The sequence below is a fragment of the Lipotes vexillifer genome, unplaced genomic scaffold (genome assembly GCF_000442215.2).
Source record: "Lipotes vexillifer unplaced genomic scaffold, Lipotes_vexillifer_v1.1 scaffold708, whole genome shotgun sequence".
Classification (NCBI taxonomy): Eukaryota; Metazoa; Chordata; class Mammalia; order Artiodactyla; family Lipotidae; genus Lipotes; species Lipotes vexillifer.
In genome coordinates, this window is record NW_006781346.1 from 925,109 (window position 1) to 940,563 (window position 15,455).

At 48.8% G+C, this 15,455-nt stretch overlaps 1 protein-coding gene across 1 annotated transcript in view; it reads right to left on the minus strand.

Annotated features, from left to right (window-relative positions):
• The window catches only part of TSPAN15 (tetraspanin 15), a 55,417-nt gene that overhangs the window by 16,729 nt on the left and 23,233 nt on the right, over window positions 1-15,455 (minus strand). The window contains exons 2-3 of the mRNA XM_007454568.1: window positions 6,733-6,918; window positions 5,396-5,470 (exon numbers count right to left, since the gene is read on the minus strand). Of these exons, the coding sequence (XP_007454630.1) occupies window positions 5,396-5,470; window positions 6,733-6,918 (261 nt within the window). The remainder of the gene's footprint in view (window positions 1-5,395; window positions 5,471-6,732; window positions 6,919-15,455) is intronic.

The following is a 15,455-nucleotide window of genomic DNA, read 5'->3' on the forward strand; positions in this document are numbered from 1 at the left end:
AAAAGGAGGAGTGGGGGGGGGGGGGGGGGGGGGGCAGCAGCTCCCCCAGGACGGCAGGAGTGGAAGGGCTGGCTGGCGGCCGGAGCCTCCCACCAGGCCTCTGGGGACGCAGCTGTCCTAGTTTCCTGCAGGCTGCCAGCCGGCTTCCATCGCTTCATGTCCGCTTCTGAGGCCCATGCTGGGGAGGCCCAATAGCTGGCAGCTCAGCTCTCATAACGCAGAGGCGGGTGCTCAGCCTAGGACTTCCTTCCTCCCTTAGTGCCTGGGCTGAGCCAGCATCTCTGGGCTCCCCTCAGTACCCCCAGAAGGTAGGGATTCATCCTCGTTGCCTCCAGACCCCAGCCTCTGCTCCAGCCCTGAGATAGGCCCCATCAGACAACCAAGGGTTGAGAGGAACCCAGGGAGTGAGAAAGAAAGAGGTGCAAACTCTGTAAGGTTCTCTGGAATACCCGGCTGGAGGTCATAGGATTAATCCCCATGGTGGGGGAGGGTTATGCTTTGGTCTCCCAGGTGTTTGGGGCTCCAGCTCTCACTCCCACAGTGGGAGGCACCAGCTGTGGGAATCTGTCCACAACAGTGTAGAACTTTCTCTACTTTCTTCTGGGTGGGAAGGATATATACATGCTCAGGTGCTCAGCCAAGCAGGCCATGCTGTCTCCTTTCTCCCTGCCCTGACCTCATGGTCACACCCAGAGCCCGCTAGTGGCAGTGCCATGATAAACAGGCTGGGTGCTGCCCATCATTCCATGGCCTGGTGTTAGGTGTGACCACAGCACCCTCTGATCAAGGCCAGGAAAGTGGTCGCTCCCCTGACTGTTCTGGTGGTAGAGGGAAGGAGGTCGGGGATGGGTAAAGACGTACCAGCTACAGCCCAGTGCCCTCTGGGTGTCCCTGCTCAGCCCTGCCTCGCTGGGAACACACGGTCAGGAGCTGCCCACCTCCAAAACCCCCGACACCCTCCAGAGAGGCTCGGGACAAGCTGGGGTGATGGCAGGTCAAGGGCGGTGAGACCCAGACAGCTGTGGAGGTCATTCAGGTTCTCTGCCCCCCACTGGGTTCAAGGTGCTGCACTTCTCCTGCTCCTAATGCCCGGGCCCTTGGGGCCAACAGCTCTGCACCCAGCTCTCCAACGCACGGCCACTCAACACTGCACAAGCAGAAAAGCTGCTTCAGTCCAACTACTGGGTCATGCCTGGCAGCAGAAACCTCATCCAGGGGCAGCGGTTGATGGAGAGTTTCTTCCTTACACTCAGGAGTCTGTTTATCTTTCGCTGCCTGGCAGTGGCCATGGTCTGTGCACCTTCCTGAGAACCCTGTGTGAAGTTATTAGCCTGATGACTTATCCTCATTTGTCACCACAAGTGGATTCTTAGAGTTAAGAGGTAGCCTGCAGGGCTGGAGACTGAACTTATTACATTGTGATTCAGAGAAATCTGTCTTCTCCTCTTGGTGAAGAAAAACTGGAGTTGGGAACTCACCTCCTCCTGGAACCTGACCTTGACTGTGCCTCACCTCTTCCTCCATCATACGCTGCCCCTTTCTGCCACCATCAACAGCCAGGCTGCTCCTTCCCTATCCTCGCCATTGGCCCATTTCTTGTTTTACAAAATCACATGGCATTACAGTTGGCAGGGACATCATTTTTCTTTATATGGTATTTTCCCCCTTGATTATAAAAAAAGAAAAAGAAAATGTGGGAGCTAGGGAAAAAAAAGAGTCCCATCCCTCAGAGGAGATATGAATTAATATGTTAATATTTCTATTTCCTTCCAGATTTTTCCAGGCCTATTTTTTTCATTGTGGAGATCTTACTGCACTTAGTTTTGTACCTCATTTTTTAATTTTTTGAATTATGTATCATGGGCATATGACAGCACAGCCCATCATGAGCCTCCAAAGAGCTGAGAGCCCTGAAGGTGAAGGTCCTTCCTGGGTTGCACACTGAGACCTTCCGCTGACAGGGCCCCATGAAGGGGACTACCCACCCAAGAGGAAGGAACACACTTCACCCCGTGGTGCCCTCAGGGTTTGGGGATAATGGAAACTCTCACCCTTGACCTCAGGCCCACGGCATCCTCAGCTGTAAGAACTAAGGGTCCCTGGAGGTTTCGTCTTAGCTCAGTTCTCTCCCTGGAAAGGAGTGGTGTCACAGCCCCTGTTGACCTACCTGGCACTGGAAAATAAGTCAACCGCCTTTGTGAAAGCACCTGGGAAACCAGAACTGCTGTTCACTTAGGGGATTGTTTATTAAACCACTGATGCTGCTAACCCTGGCCTGGACCTGGGCTCCAGTCAGTAAAGCACTCATAACTCCGGAAAGCTGTGGGCTGGCCAGGAGCCCTGCTGACTGCACAAAAATGCATCCCCATTCGCAAATGGAATAAACATCTCTCTCCCCTCAAGGCTGCTGAAGAATGAACCAATACCCTGGAACTGCCAGCCCAGAGCAGATGGTCTGAAAAGCAGAAAAGAGAAAAAGGGAGGAACAGGTAGCAAAACTAGATTGGGAAGACAACCAATGGGACAAGGCAATCTACAGATTCAATGCGATCCCCTATCAAAATTCAGATGGCATCTTTCACAGAAATAGAAAAAAATTCCTCAAATTCATATGGAACCACAACAAACCCCAATAGCCAAAGCAATCTTGAGCAAGAAGAACAAAGCTGGAGGCATCACTCTTCATGATTTCAATATTGCAAAGCTATAGTGACCAACACAGTATGGTGTTGACATAAAAATAGACACATAGGTCAATGGAACAGAATAGAGAGCCTGGAAATAAACCCACACATATATGGTCAACTAATCTCCAGCAAAGATGCCAAGAATATACAACAGGGAAAGGACAATCTCTTTAATAAATGGTGTTGAGAAAACTGGAAATCCACATGCTAAAGAATGAAATTAGACCCTTATCTTATACCATAGACAAAAATCAACTCAAGACGAATGAAAGACTTAAATATAAGATCTGAAATTGTAGAACTAACTCCTAGAAGAAAATACAGGGGAAAACTCCTTGACATTGGTCTTAGCAGTGAGTTTTTGGATCTGACATCAAACATATAGGCAATGTTGCCTATAGCAAAAATAAATAAGTGGGACTACATCAAACAAAAAAGTTTCTGCATGGCAAAATAACCAAAAAAGTCAAAAGGCAAACTATGAAAATATCTGTAAACCATATATCTGATAAGAGGTTAATATCCAAAATATACAAGGAGCCCTTCAACTGAATAGCAAAAAAAAACAAATACAGCTGACCCTTGAACACTGTAGGGATTAGGGATGCCAACACCCAACACAGTTGAAAATCTGCATACTGCTATTTCTGCCTCAAAAGCAAAGGAAATGATAAATAACTCACCCAAGGGCAACTCACCCTGTTTTAAGCTAAAACAGCTTAAATAGAATCGGGACTCAAACCCTAGTTCTTTTGACTCCGCATGTTGTAATCTCTAACCGAACATAAACTTTTCCTCACACCTAGTTATTTAAAGATCTGTAAAATGAAATACAGGTACTATATTTACTGAAAAAAATCTGTGTATAAGTGGACATACACATTTCAAACCCATGTTGTTCAAGGATCAACTGTAATCTGAGTAAAAAACAGGCAGAGAACCTGAATAGATATTTTTCCAGAGAAGACATACAAATGGCCAACAGGTATATGAAAAGATGCTCAACATCACTAAACATCAGGGAAATGCAAACTGAAACCACAATGAGATATTATCTCACTCCTGGTGGAAGGTCTATTATCAAAAAACTAGAGACAAATGTTGGTGAGGAGAAAAGGGAACCTTTGTACACTGTTGATGGGAGTGTAAATTGGTACAATCATTATGGAAAACAGTATGATGATTCTTCAAAAAATTAAAAATAGAACTACCATATGTGGTACAATCCCACTTGTGGGTATATATCCAAAGGAAATGAAATTACTATCTCAAAGAGTTATCTGCCAGGAAAAGAACTCTCACGTTCATTGCAGTATGACTCACAATTGCCAAGATATGGAAACAACGTTAAGTGTCTGTTGCCAGATGAATGGATAAAGATGTGAGATATATACATATATATATAGAGAGATACAGATATGTAGATATATATATATTCTCCATTGTGTATGTGTGTATATATATATGCACAATGTATATATAATGGAATATTATTCAGCCATAAAAAGAAAGAAAACCTGCCACTTGTGATAACATGGGTGAACCTCGAGGGGGTTATACTAGGTGAAATAAGTCAGACAGAGAAAGAAAAACACTATATGGAGTCACTTATATGTGGAGTCTAAAAAAAAAGTCAAACTCATAGAAGTAAAAAAGTGGTCGCCAGAGGATAGGAGGCGGGTGAAATACAGAGATGTTGGTCAATGGTACAAACTTCCAGTTATAAGATGAATAAGCTCTGAGGATCTAATGTACAGCATGCTGACTATAGTTAATAATACTGTATTATACATTTGAAATTTGCTAAGGGAACAGATCTTAAGTATTCTCATCAAAAAAAAAAAAGTTAACTATTTGAGGTGATGGATGTATTAATTAACTTGATTGTGGTAATCCTTTCACAATGTATACATATCTCAAATCATCACACTGTACAGTTTAAATATATCACAATTTTATTTGTCAATTATTCCCCATAAAGCTAGGGCAGGGAAGAAAAAAAGAACTGAAAAAAAGATTGGAAAGCATCCCTGAGCTGCCTCCATCTTCCTGTGTGCTCTTAGGAGGGCTTCTTAACCTCTCTGTGCCTCAATGACTCCATCAATATGATGAGAATCTCCCCTTCCATCACAAAACAGGAAGAAGACCCCTGGATTCCAAGGGTGTAGACATGCCTGTGTTTAAGGCCCACCCAGCTGGTCTCCCTACTGTCCACTCTCCATTCAGCAGCAAGTAAAATGTGAATCAGATCACATCACTTCCCAGCATAAAACTCTCCAAAGGCTGCCTACTGCCTTTAAAACAAAAATCCAAGGCCCTACCTGATCTGCCCTAGATCTTCACCTTCTACCCCCTCCCCATCACTCACCTGTTTCAGCCAAGCGGCCTCCACACTGTGCACAAACCCGCCAAGCTCCCTTCTGCCTCAGTGGCTCCCTCCGCCTGGACCTCTGTTCCCTCTGAGCCTTAGCTGGTTGGCTCCTTTTCAGCAGCATCCTCCCCACCTCCACCCCAGGAACTCTGTTATCAGCCTGTTCTGTTTTCTTATTCTCCGGTTTACCTGTTCAGTGCCCATCGCCCCAGCCCAGTGGATGTTCCACGAGGGATTATCTGCCCAGCTCTCTGCTGCACCCCCAGTTTGCAGCCCTGGGCGCACACACAGTGGGTGACTAGCATACACATGGCTGATAACTGCGCCAGAGGCCCACCTGATTCCGGAAGATCAAGGCCACCACGCCACCAATGAGCTCGATTATGAGGCAAATCCCAAGGATGTACATAAACTGGAAAACAAAATTCAGAGATTCACCTAGAGGGGAAGGGGAAGTGCCATCTGCTCCAAGGTCAAGCGCAATAAAGAAAATCACCTCTGTTGGAGCTCTTAGCGGCTCCTGGGCCTTTCGCCCCTTCCTCCTGTGAGGACACAGGATGTGGACACACATTCCCGGGAAAGCCTGTCGCTGGAGTTAGTGGTCAGGAAAAGTGACTCAGCTGTCCCAGCCAGACTGTTATCAAGGTTTGTCCCAGGGGTCCCCAGCAGGGTCTAGGTGGAGAAACACAATCCCCTCCACCCACCCCCCACCACAAGCAGAGCTGGTCCTCGCTCTGGCTGACCCAGAGGGGACAGGCCTGGCTTGATGGACAGGCTGCACAGCATTTCCAGCTCTGCCTGCAGAGGCTCTCCACAGTGGCTTCCCAGACCCCAGGGTGGGTGAGGGGATGCCTGAGGCTTAGAGGATACACCCCCCTTTATCACAGAAACAGGCATTGTCCAAACTGATGTCAATAACTTCCAGGCTCAGGCAGCACCGAGACTATCCTCATAGGGGCTTTTAGGGGCTTCCCATGTGAGGGGGTCAATGAGGTCAAACACACACGTGGTTGCACAGAAAACAGATCCTCCTACCCGGCATCCCCCACTTTGGGGAGCCATCCATCTCCTGCCGGTAAGGGGGGTAGGGGGGTTGACCTCCCCTGAACCCAGGGCAGGCACTTGGCCAAGCAGAGTCCTAGGACCTTGGCCAGAGTTACCAGCAAAGATTCCCCGGAATCAAGAACCATAAGGACTGTTGGCCTGAGGCTGCTGGCCACCACTGCAAAGAGAGCCTGAGAACAGCATCGGGCGTCCAGCTGGGAGGTGGCAAGAGAGAGAGCCTGAGGGCACCGTCTATACCCCCGGACCCAGTATGGGCTTGCTGGTTACATGAGCTACTGACTCACCACCAACAACTTTTCTTGGTCTTGCTTGCTCTCATTTGAGTGTGCTTTCTCCCACCTCCAACCGACAGCCCAGACCAACACAGGGTTTAAGTAAGAAGAACAGTATTCAAATCAGCCTTTCTACGCAGAAGTGGAGGAGGCTGGGCACTCTTGGGCCAATGTGCACAGACAGGCTGACCCAGGAAACCCTCTAAAAGAGCTGGTTTGAGGCAAGGACTGAATAACTGGGACGCCCAAGGGCCCAGGGGTGCTCTCCCCAGCTCTCCTGGGGACGCCAAAGACCCCACCACCACCAGTGGCTGAGGGGTGCGTGGGGCGGACTCACCGCTTGGAGAAGGCACAGGTTGTCGCGAAGGGAAGCCAGCACGCCGATGAAGGACACGATGAACATGACAACCCCCAGGAGGATGAGGATGATGGCCGGGGCCAGAAAGGCACTTTCCAGGGTTTTGTATTTCTGCCTCTCGACCTCTGCATAGATCCCCACCGACAGGACCAGGCCCCCGATCAGCTGCGGCAAGAAAGCAAGGAGTGAGAGAGAACTGGCAGTCGCATGATTTTCCTACAAAGGGCTCGTCTGAGGGCTGTGGCGTCTGCCGTTAGAGGGGCTCACCTCAGGTGACGGGACGTGAGGGAATCTGTTATGGGCTCAGCTGTGTCCCCCAAATTCACATGCTGAAGCCCTAACCCCCAGGACCTCAGAATGGGACTGTACTTGGAGAGTGAGGCTTTAAAGAGGTAATTAAGTTAAAATGAGGTCTTATATGACTAGGCCTTAATCCAATACAAATGTTGTCCTTAGAAGAAGAGGAGATTAGGATACAGACACACACAGAGAGAAGACAGCCACCTACAAACCCAAAGAGAGAGGCCTCAGAGAAAACCAGCTCTGCCCACACCTTCATCTTGGACTTCTGGCCTCCAGAACTGCAAGACAACAAATCTCTGTTGTTTAAGCCAGCCAGTCTGTGGCACTTTGTTATGGCAGCCCTAGCAAACTAATACAGACCCTATTTGGAAATGCTGCTTTAGAAGAAGGTACTGGTGACTCAGGGAAAATCCACTGGCTAGAGGGTCAGAGAACCCGGGTTCGAGTCCCAACTGTGCCACTTGCTAACCCTGGGCGTTGGATAGGCATGGGACCACATGAGTCTGTGTTCTCATCTGAAAAATGGCTGAAGTTTATCATTTCTGCCCTGCTCACCCCACAGGTTTTTGCAAGGCTTTTGTGAGATAAGGAAACTGGAAACACTGTAAGTCTGAAAGCCTGGGGCCCCTGGGATGCGTATTACCCAGGTAGGTCACCAAGGGAAATTTCAGAACTGCTCAGGGAGATAGGCATTTCACTCAGCACCATAAACATGGAATTTATCTTCAGAAAGGGAAGGCCGAAAGTTGGAGCAGGAGGGCTTTTCCGGTGAATTCTTCATCATCAACTTTCCTAACGGTGGAAAGGTGACCACTGTAACAACCCATCAGAAAAAACCGGGCAAAAAAAAGCCCTTGGGGTAGCCCTTTTTTGCTCTCAGCCTGAAAACTCTCATACTAAATCTTCAGGGAGACTGATCAGCTGACATCACCCCGAACCCTCAGATGAGTCTGTGGCTGCACTGCCACATTGCACTAGGATCCGCAATAGTGTTCTAACTGGTCCCCTTCAGCCCGTTCTCCACAACAGAGTGACAGGCGAAACCTAATCAGGGCAGGCTGGTACTCTGTGCGCCAAGAGTAAAAGCCACAACCCTAATCACAGCCTACACAGCCTGTCTGAGCTCACTTCTCACTCCCCCGACTTCCTCACTCTGCTTTAACTGCATGGGGCTCCTCACTGCTGGTCAAACACACAAAGTGTGCCACCCTAGGGCCTTTGCACAGGCTGTTCCCACTGCCTGGAATGCTCTTCCTCCTGATCTCCATATGGCTCTATGGCTCCCTCCCTCACCTCCTTCCCGTCTTTGCTCAATCGTTTCCTGCTCAGTGAGGCCTTTGGGGTTATCTTGTTTAAATGTAGAAAATCCCTCTCCTTGAAACTCCCGATCCCATTTTCCTGTTTTATGTTTTTCCTTTGTAATTGCAAGTATTTAACATACTACATTTTTTGTTCTATTTTTTAATTGTTTGTCTTCCCCACAAGAACATAAGCTCCATGCTAGGAGGGATTTTCGACCATTTCGGGCATCGTCAGCACCCAGAACAGCCCTGACATTTAGGAAGTACAACAGGCATTTACAATCAATGTCTGTCGAATGGATGCAAGCCAGGCTTCCCAATAGACCCCCTTGGGTTTGAGTCTGCCGCTGTCTACCCAGCCTCCTTCCCGTCCAAGCATTCTGACTTTCCGGGCCACACATTCCCAAGAGCAGATACCCTGGACTTCACAGAGCAGAAGGCAGTGTGGGAGAGGAGCTGGAAGCCACGGTGCTGTCAGCAAAGGTCTGAGTAAAGGAAATGAGGGATAATACAGACAAGATGTGGGCCAGATATGCCATGAGCACAGCTACCCTAGAGTCAACATCTGGAACCCCTCAAGTTACTCCTGGTCTACCCTCGCCTTAAATTGGCTACAATGTGCCCTCAAAGTAGATCCCCTTGACTGCCTTCTAAAGAGCACCAAGACTGCCCTGGGTAAAGGGAAGTGCCTGCTTCTCCTAAGCTTTGACAAGTGGTGGGGATGCCAAAAGTCAAACAGACCAACCTTACTTAGAAACACTGGGTAACAGGAGATTACTGGGAAGCCATCTCCCTCGGGTCCAGGGTTCTGCTGTATTTCACAGCTAAATGCCATTCCCCTTAGTTTGAAAGGATAATCTGGGACTACTGAGACCCACTCCCCTGGTCTAAAAGGAATGCCTTCCCAACACACATGGGCCAATAGGTGCGAAAGGCATTGACAAACTTGGCCGTGAGCCACTTATTAACAAGTTGGCCATATCAGGAAAACCGTGAGTGAAATGATGTCATCCAAATTACCCAGTTGGGTAAATTTTTTAATTTATAAGACAGGATACACACACACACACACACACAGCCCTCTATAGGAAAATGGGGACCACAGGAAATAAAATCTACCTTTGACAGAGAAAGATTAACCAGAGTTATTTGGTCACTTCATGCTCCAAAACCCAGAACATGGTGAAATCATTGTTCAAGGCTGGCCTAAGCCCTGCGGGTCCTCTGAGAACAAGGGCAAGCAGCTTTAGAAAGCCAAATCCTCCCCTTCCGAATTAGTGCAATTACAAGAAATCACTCACTCAACCCTAACCCTGAACCAGACACAGAGCCCAGAGATCCTTCCACCCCTTCACCCTGGGGATGACGGTTAAAGAAGAACCCCACAAAGAGGTGACATCTTCAGAGCGCAGGCAGGAGTGCAGCCAATATGCAAGGCCATGGGGGCAACAGAGGTGGGGCTTTACCCTCTATCTTGGTGGAAAGTACGATTCTCAGGTTGTCACTGAACCAACAAGATAACATCTCAATATTTTCAGGATTGATTCCGTATACTTTTGAGAGTTCTGTTTCCTGCTGTTAAAAAAAAAAAAAAAAAAAAACTCGGGAAAGTACGATTCTCAGGTTGTCACTGAACCAACAAGATAACATCTCAATATTTTCAGGATTGATTCCGTATACTTTTGAGAGTTCTGTTTCCTGCTGTTAAAAAAAAAAAAAAAAAAAAAGCTCTTCTTGGGCAGGATGGACACAGGCCCTGACATCTTCCCAGTGCCCTAGGCTGTCCCCCTCCCTCCTTCCCGCTTGAGGCTATGCTTTTGGATTAAAGTACCGTAAACCATCTCCAAAACACCAAAGCTGTCATTGGCCTCCATTCTGAGCAGAATTGACCCCAGCCCTCTTTGTAAAGGCAGTCAGTGGCTTCTTCTATTTTTATAAGCCCCCCGGACACTCCAGAACAGCCTTGCCAGGAGGAAACAAAACTTCCTTTGGTCTGATCTCCCTCCTGTTACAAAAGATCACATTTTCCTTGCTAGTCAGCCTTGCAACATTTCCAGACCACTAAAGCCATAGGAAAGCTACTGTGGCAAATGCAGACCCAAACCTCTGGACTCCCGCACCACTGTGTACTGAGCTATCACAGGTTCGCGTCTCCTGGTCCAGCCCTCCCAGCGGCCAGCAGACAGTCCCCAAGGCGGCTTCGCACACAGCACACGCTGATCTGGGCTCCTCATTCAAGGGTTCCAGGGGCAGTAGGCACGGGGAGAGGCCGGTATACCCCTCCCAGGCACTTCAAGATTTCCAAATGATATTTACATCTCCGAGGACATCAGTTATGTTTCCATGTGAGTATAAAATTAACTGTTGATGCTAGCGTGCAATCCCATCCACTCTTCTCTGCTAATTATAGTCTCTCTTCGGGGGCCGGCCACTCCAGCTCCAGCGCAGGAAGTAAATGGCCAATTTGTCAAGCAGGACAGCTTCAGCTAAACATGGCTGGGGATGAGGGGCACACGGCCATGCCCATTTGGGGCCAAAGAACATGCTGCTGGTAGCCCACAGGCCAGCACCAGAGCCCCAGACTTTGCAAGCCACATGGCATCTTCAACAGGCTGCACGGGAGCCCTGTCGTCCATTGTGAACCAGGCCCAAAGGTCCCCTCTGAGCCCTGCAGCCTGGAACCGTCTTCTTCCTCTGCAGGCTGAGGCCCAGCTTCAAGCAGTTGCTGGGAAGCAGGAGGCCGTGTGAGGCATTCCAGCACCTGCATCGTCCCCTCCTTCAGGAAGCATCTGGTCCCAGCTGGCTTACCCCCAGCTGGGGCAGGTCTGCACTTCGAGGGGACCTGCAAGGCCTATTTTTACCCACAAAGGCACATGCCAGGCACCTATTGTGTTCCAGACCCTGGGGGTCACAAGGGGTCCCAAGACTAGACAATGGGCTAAGTCTGGAGGAGGGGAGATTAAGAGGCTAGAAATGATCTCTGTGGCCTGATGGATGGAATTCAGGGGTCTTTGAACTGGGGATGGAGAAAAAAGTCAATCTTTACTTTCATTAGCCTTTAACTGAAATGTTCCTGTCACGAAAAAAGAGGAAGAACCTCAGGTCTACGGGAAGCATGCTGCAATCCCTCCCATGGGGAAGGCTCTGGGAATCTGAACAAAACTGAGGGGGAGAAAGGAAACATCAGAAAATCAAGGTGGGCTTCCTGGAGGAGCCAGTGTTTCCTGGAAGGTCCCAAGAACTGCTTCACTCTGAAACCATCTCATGGGTCACTCAAGGCTCCAGGGTTCTGTGTGACCCAAACAAAGCACTTTTCTGAGTTTTGAGCTTGAAAGGATGTGGGGAGTAGCTAAAATCCAAGGCCTGAGAGAGATTTTAAATAAGATGGGGCTAGCAGGTCCCCTGCATCCAGCCAAGAAACCCCGGACTTCACATCCATCAGCTCTTCTGCCCCAGGACGATCCTGCCTAGCCCTAGGCCGAGCCCACCCTGCAGACAGCCACCTCCTCCTCAGCACACTCTGTATCAGCTTCTCTCACGCACAGATTAGGGCTGGAAGGAGCAGTAGAGGCAGGATAAGAGATGGGAGTTGGCATTCTGGACCTTCATTTATTAGTTCGGTGCCCTTGGCCATGTCACTTCGCCTCTTTGACCCTCACCTTTCACCTGTAAAATAGTAAAGCCTGCTGCTATGTACAGAGTGATTATGCTGTGCCAGCATCCTGCAAAGTGCTATACCAGCATGATCTCCCTTGACCATCACACATCCTTGCACATCTAAGAAACAGCCAATCACATTTTACAGACCAGTCTCAGTGAGGCTAAGTGTCATAGAACTTATGAGAGGCAGAGCCAGGATGTGTGGGCAAAACCTGTCTGGCCTGCCACTAAGGCTACCAGATGGGCATTTCACTTAGATCTGGGAGATAACTGGTCTGAAATGTCTCTGCAAAATACAAAGGTTCCAGTAGCAGAGCAGTGCTCCCAAGAGAATGTTCTGTGATGACAGTAACGTCTAATACGGTAGCCACTAGCCATGTGTGGCTAGTAAGCTCTTGAAATGTGGCTTGTGTGCCTGGGGAGCTGAATTTTTAATTTTACTTCATTTAAAGTAGTTTAGATTTGATCACGTGCAGCTGGTGGCCACCGTGTTGGACAGCACAGCTCCAGAGCAGCTCTCATTGGACGCTGCCCCTTACCATTCTCACCTTGCTCCTTTCTGATAGCACCGACCACCCTTATTAAAGAGTCACGTGCCCTAACCATCCTGCCACTAGCTAGAGGAAGTTCAATTCATACTCACTGACTTCATTCAGGAGAAAGCAACCTCTTTTCCCACTTTCCCCAAGAAAGCTCAGTTCCTATTATCCCATCTCTCTTGCCCCTAAGGAAAGCAGGACACACCAGATCCAGCGTCCCCAACCCAAACTGATATAGGGCCTATTCTGTCTCCTGGGAAGGTGCCAGACCCACCTCTAGGACTACAGGGCAGTATTCTAAGCTCTGGGGCCCTGGACCCCAGCACTAAGTCCAGGCAGCCTGTGCTTGAGGAAAGGGGTTCCTCCCAACCCCAAAGGAAAGCCAGCCCTAGAGGAAACAGCAGAGACTGCCTCCTACTGCCAGCAAAAAAGCCAGCCTCTGGTCTTTGTCACTGATACCCTGCTGTCAACTCTGCCTTCACCCTGGACTTCTTTCTTTTTTAAAAAACTGGACATCAATGCAGAGAACTTGGTTAACTGCAACACTTGGTCCATGACATCCTCTGACAGTCTGCTTTTGTTTGGAACGTAAGAAGCTCCACATATTAACCAGTCCTCCTGTCCTCGCTGATGTGCTATGACTCTGCTGTCACACACCGACTCTCCCGTCGGTCACTCGGTCCCGAAACGAACCTCCCTAGTGTAGTGATACAGTTTTATAACACACCATGGCATCTGCTAGGCCACATCCCTCCTCCCTGTCTTCTTCCGAAGTGTCCTGGATACTCTTAGACCTTCACTCTTGTGTAGATATTTTAGAATCATTGTATCAAATTCCATGAAAAAACCTGCTAAGGTTTAACTAGAACCGCATTGAATCTAGAGATCCCTTCGGGGAGAATCGACATCTTTATCAGGTCTTCCTGCCCAAAAGCATGATTTATTCCTTCTTTATTTACATCACCTTTATTATGACCTCTCTAATAACAGTGCTCTCCACCTCCCTCAAGCTTTTCTGTGGCTGTCCAGGAAGATCTGGGGAGAGACTTGTGGAAGTCTTTCCCAAGCTGCCCCTCCAGCTAGGCCCAGGGTGGGAAACATGGCCTTCGGAAAACAAATCTCTCTAAGAAGCAAAGTGGGCACACCAGTCTGTTTTGCTACCCTCCTGTCACCAACAGTTACAAACACTTGATTTAAAAGACTCCCACACGATAAATTAGGAGTTTGGGATTAACATATACACATTACTATATACAAAACAGATAATCAACAAGGGCTTACTGTATAGTACACAGAACTCTACTCAATATTCTGTAATAACCTATAATAGAAAAAAATCTGAAAAAGAATGGATATATGTATATGTATAGCTGAATCACTTTGCCATACACCTGAAACTAACACAACTTTGTAAATCAACTATATTCCCAAAATAAAATAAAAATTAAATTAAAAAATAAAAGACTCCCACATGTTGTCTGTTCTCTATATTGTGAAGTTTTTTAGAGGTCTGCCTTGTCAGTTTCTCTATCACTAGATGATCGTCCACATTCCTACAGCTGGGGAAAAAAAAAAAAAAAGGCTCCCACACGCACACAGCTCATTCCAGGCTGTGAAAGAGCTAAACTGGGAGGTTTGCAAGCCCCAGCTACTCAACCCAGCCGGGGCAGAGTGGAATTTCTAATCACAAACCAGCACAAACATATGAAACACTGTGGGTAAGAGCTGACAGAGCCCGGACTCTCTTTGGGAAGAGTTTAGGGGCAGGCAGATGGGGAGTGGTGTAACAAACAAGTGGTAAAAATCTTCTGAGACAAGAGGCCTGGCAGTCACTTCCTCCTGGGAAATCAGAGCAGGCCCACTGGAACTGAGTATCGGAGGATGCACAGGAATTTGACTTCACACCACTGGACGCTCCATCAGCACAGGGACTGGCCCGATAGATCTGTCAGAGGAATGAATCTGAGAAATGCTATTGCTTCAGATGCTCATGAGCCCAAAGAAGAAACTAGTGATGCCATTCCAGAGTAGAGCCCTCTGAGGCTTAAGGATAAGATGACTTATCTGGTTAATCTGAAAACCACAGAAACAGCCAAGGGGCAAAGGAGAGTCAAGAGCATATCACCTCCACCCAACACACTTTTCTCCCTGGTTTTCTTTTCCCTTCTGTCTCTGAACCCCTTTCCTTCTCTCCACCTTCCATGTGTCTGAACCAAGAGAGTCAGAGCCCACCTCCCAGGGCTGTACTCCCACGGTGCCTGGGTGATTATCTTCCCAGATCTCAGCCCAGGTAGAGCGCCCCCTGCTGGGGTACACTCAGCAGTACACCCTGTGCCAAACCACTGCTGGTCTCACCTCCCTTCTTTCTCTAGCCAGGCTGGCTAAGGCTCCCCTGCTCAGAGCTGCAGGCCACTGGCAGGTGTGAATAAGATGGCCCAGGTCTCCCCTTCCCTCAGACCCTCTAAAAGCAGACACAGGCTCACAGAGGTGACAAGGGGGCTTTGTCCTAGACAGCCTCCAGTTCAGGTCCCAGCAGCCTTTCAAAACCCCCAGCTGCCCACCAGGAACTGGGCCAGGCATCCCCCATTCTTTCCAAAGTGGCGGCAAGAGGAATTTCAGGGAAGGGGGCAGGAAGGTGGAGTCCCCCATGATCTCAACTCTCCCTGACCCTCCGGGCTGCTGAGAGAAGCCACAATAAAGAAGGCAGCTGGGCTTCCCTGGTGGCGCAGTGGTTGAGAGTCCGCCTGCCGATGCAGGGGACACGGGTTCATGCCCCGGTCTGGGGGGATCCCACATGCCGCGGAGTGGCTGGGCCCGTGAGCCATGGCCGCTGAGCCTGCGCGTCCGGAGCCTGTGCTCCGCAACGGGAGAGGTCACAACAGTGAGAGGCCCGCGTACC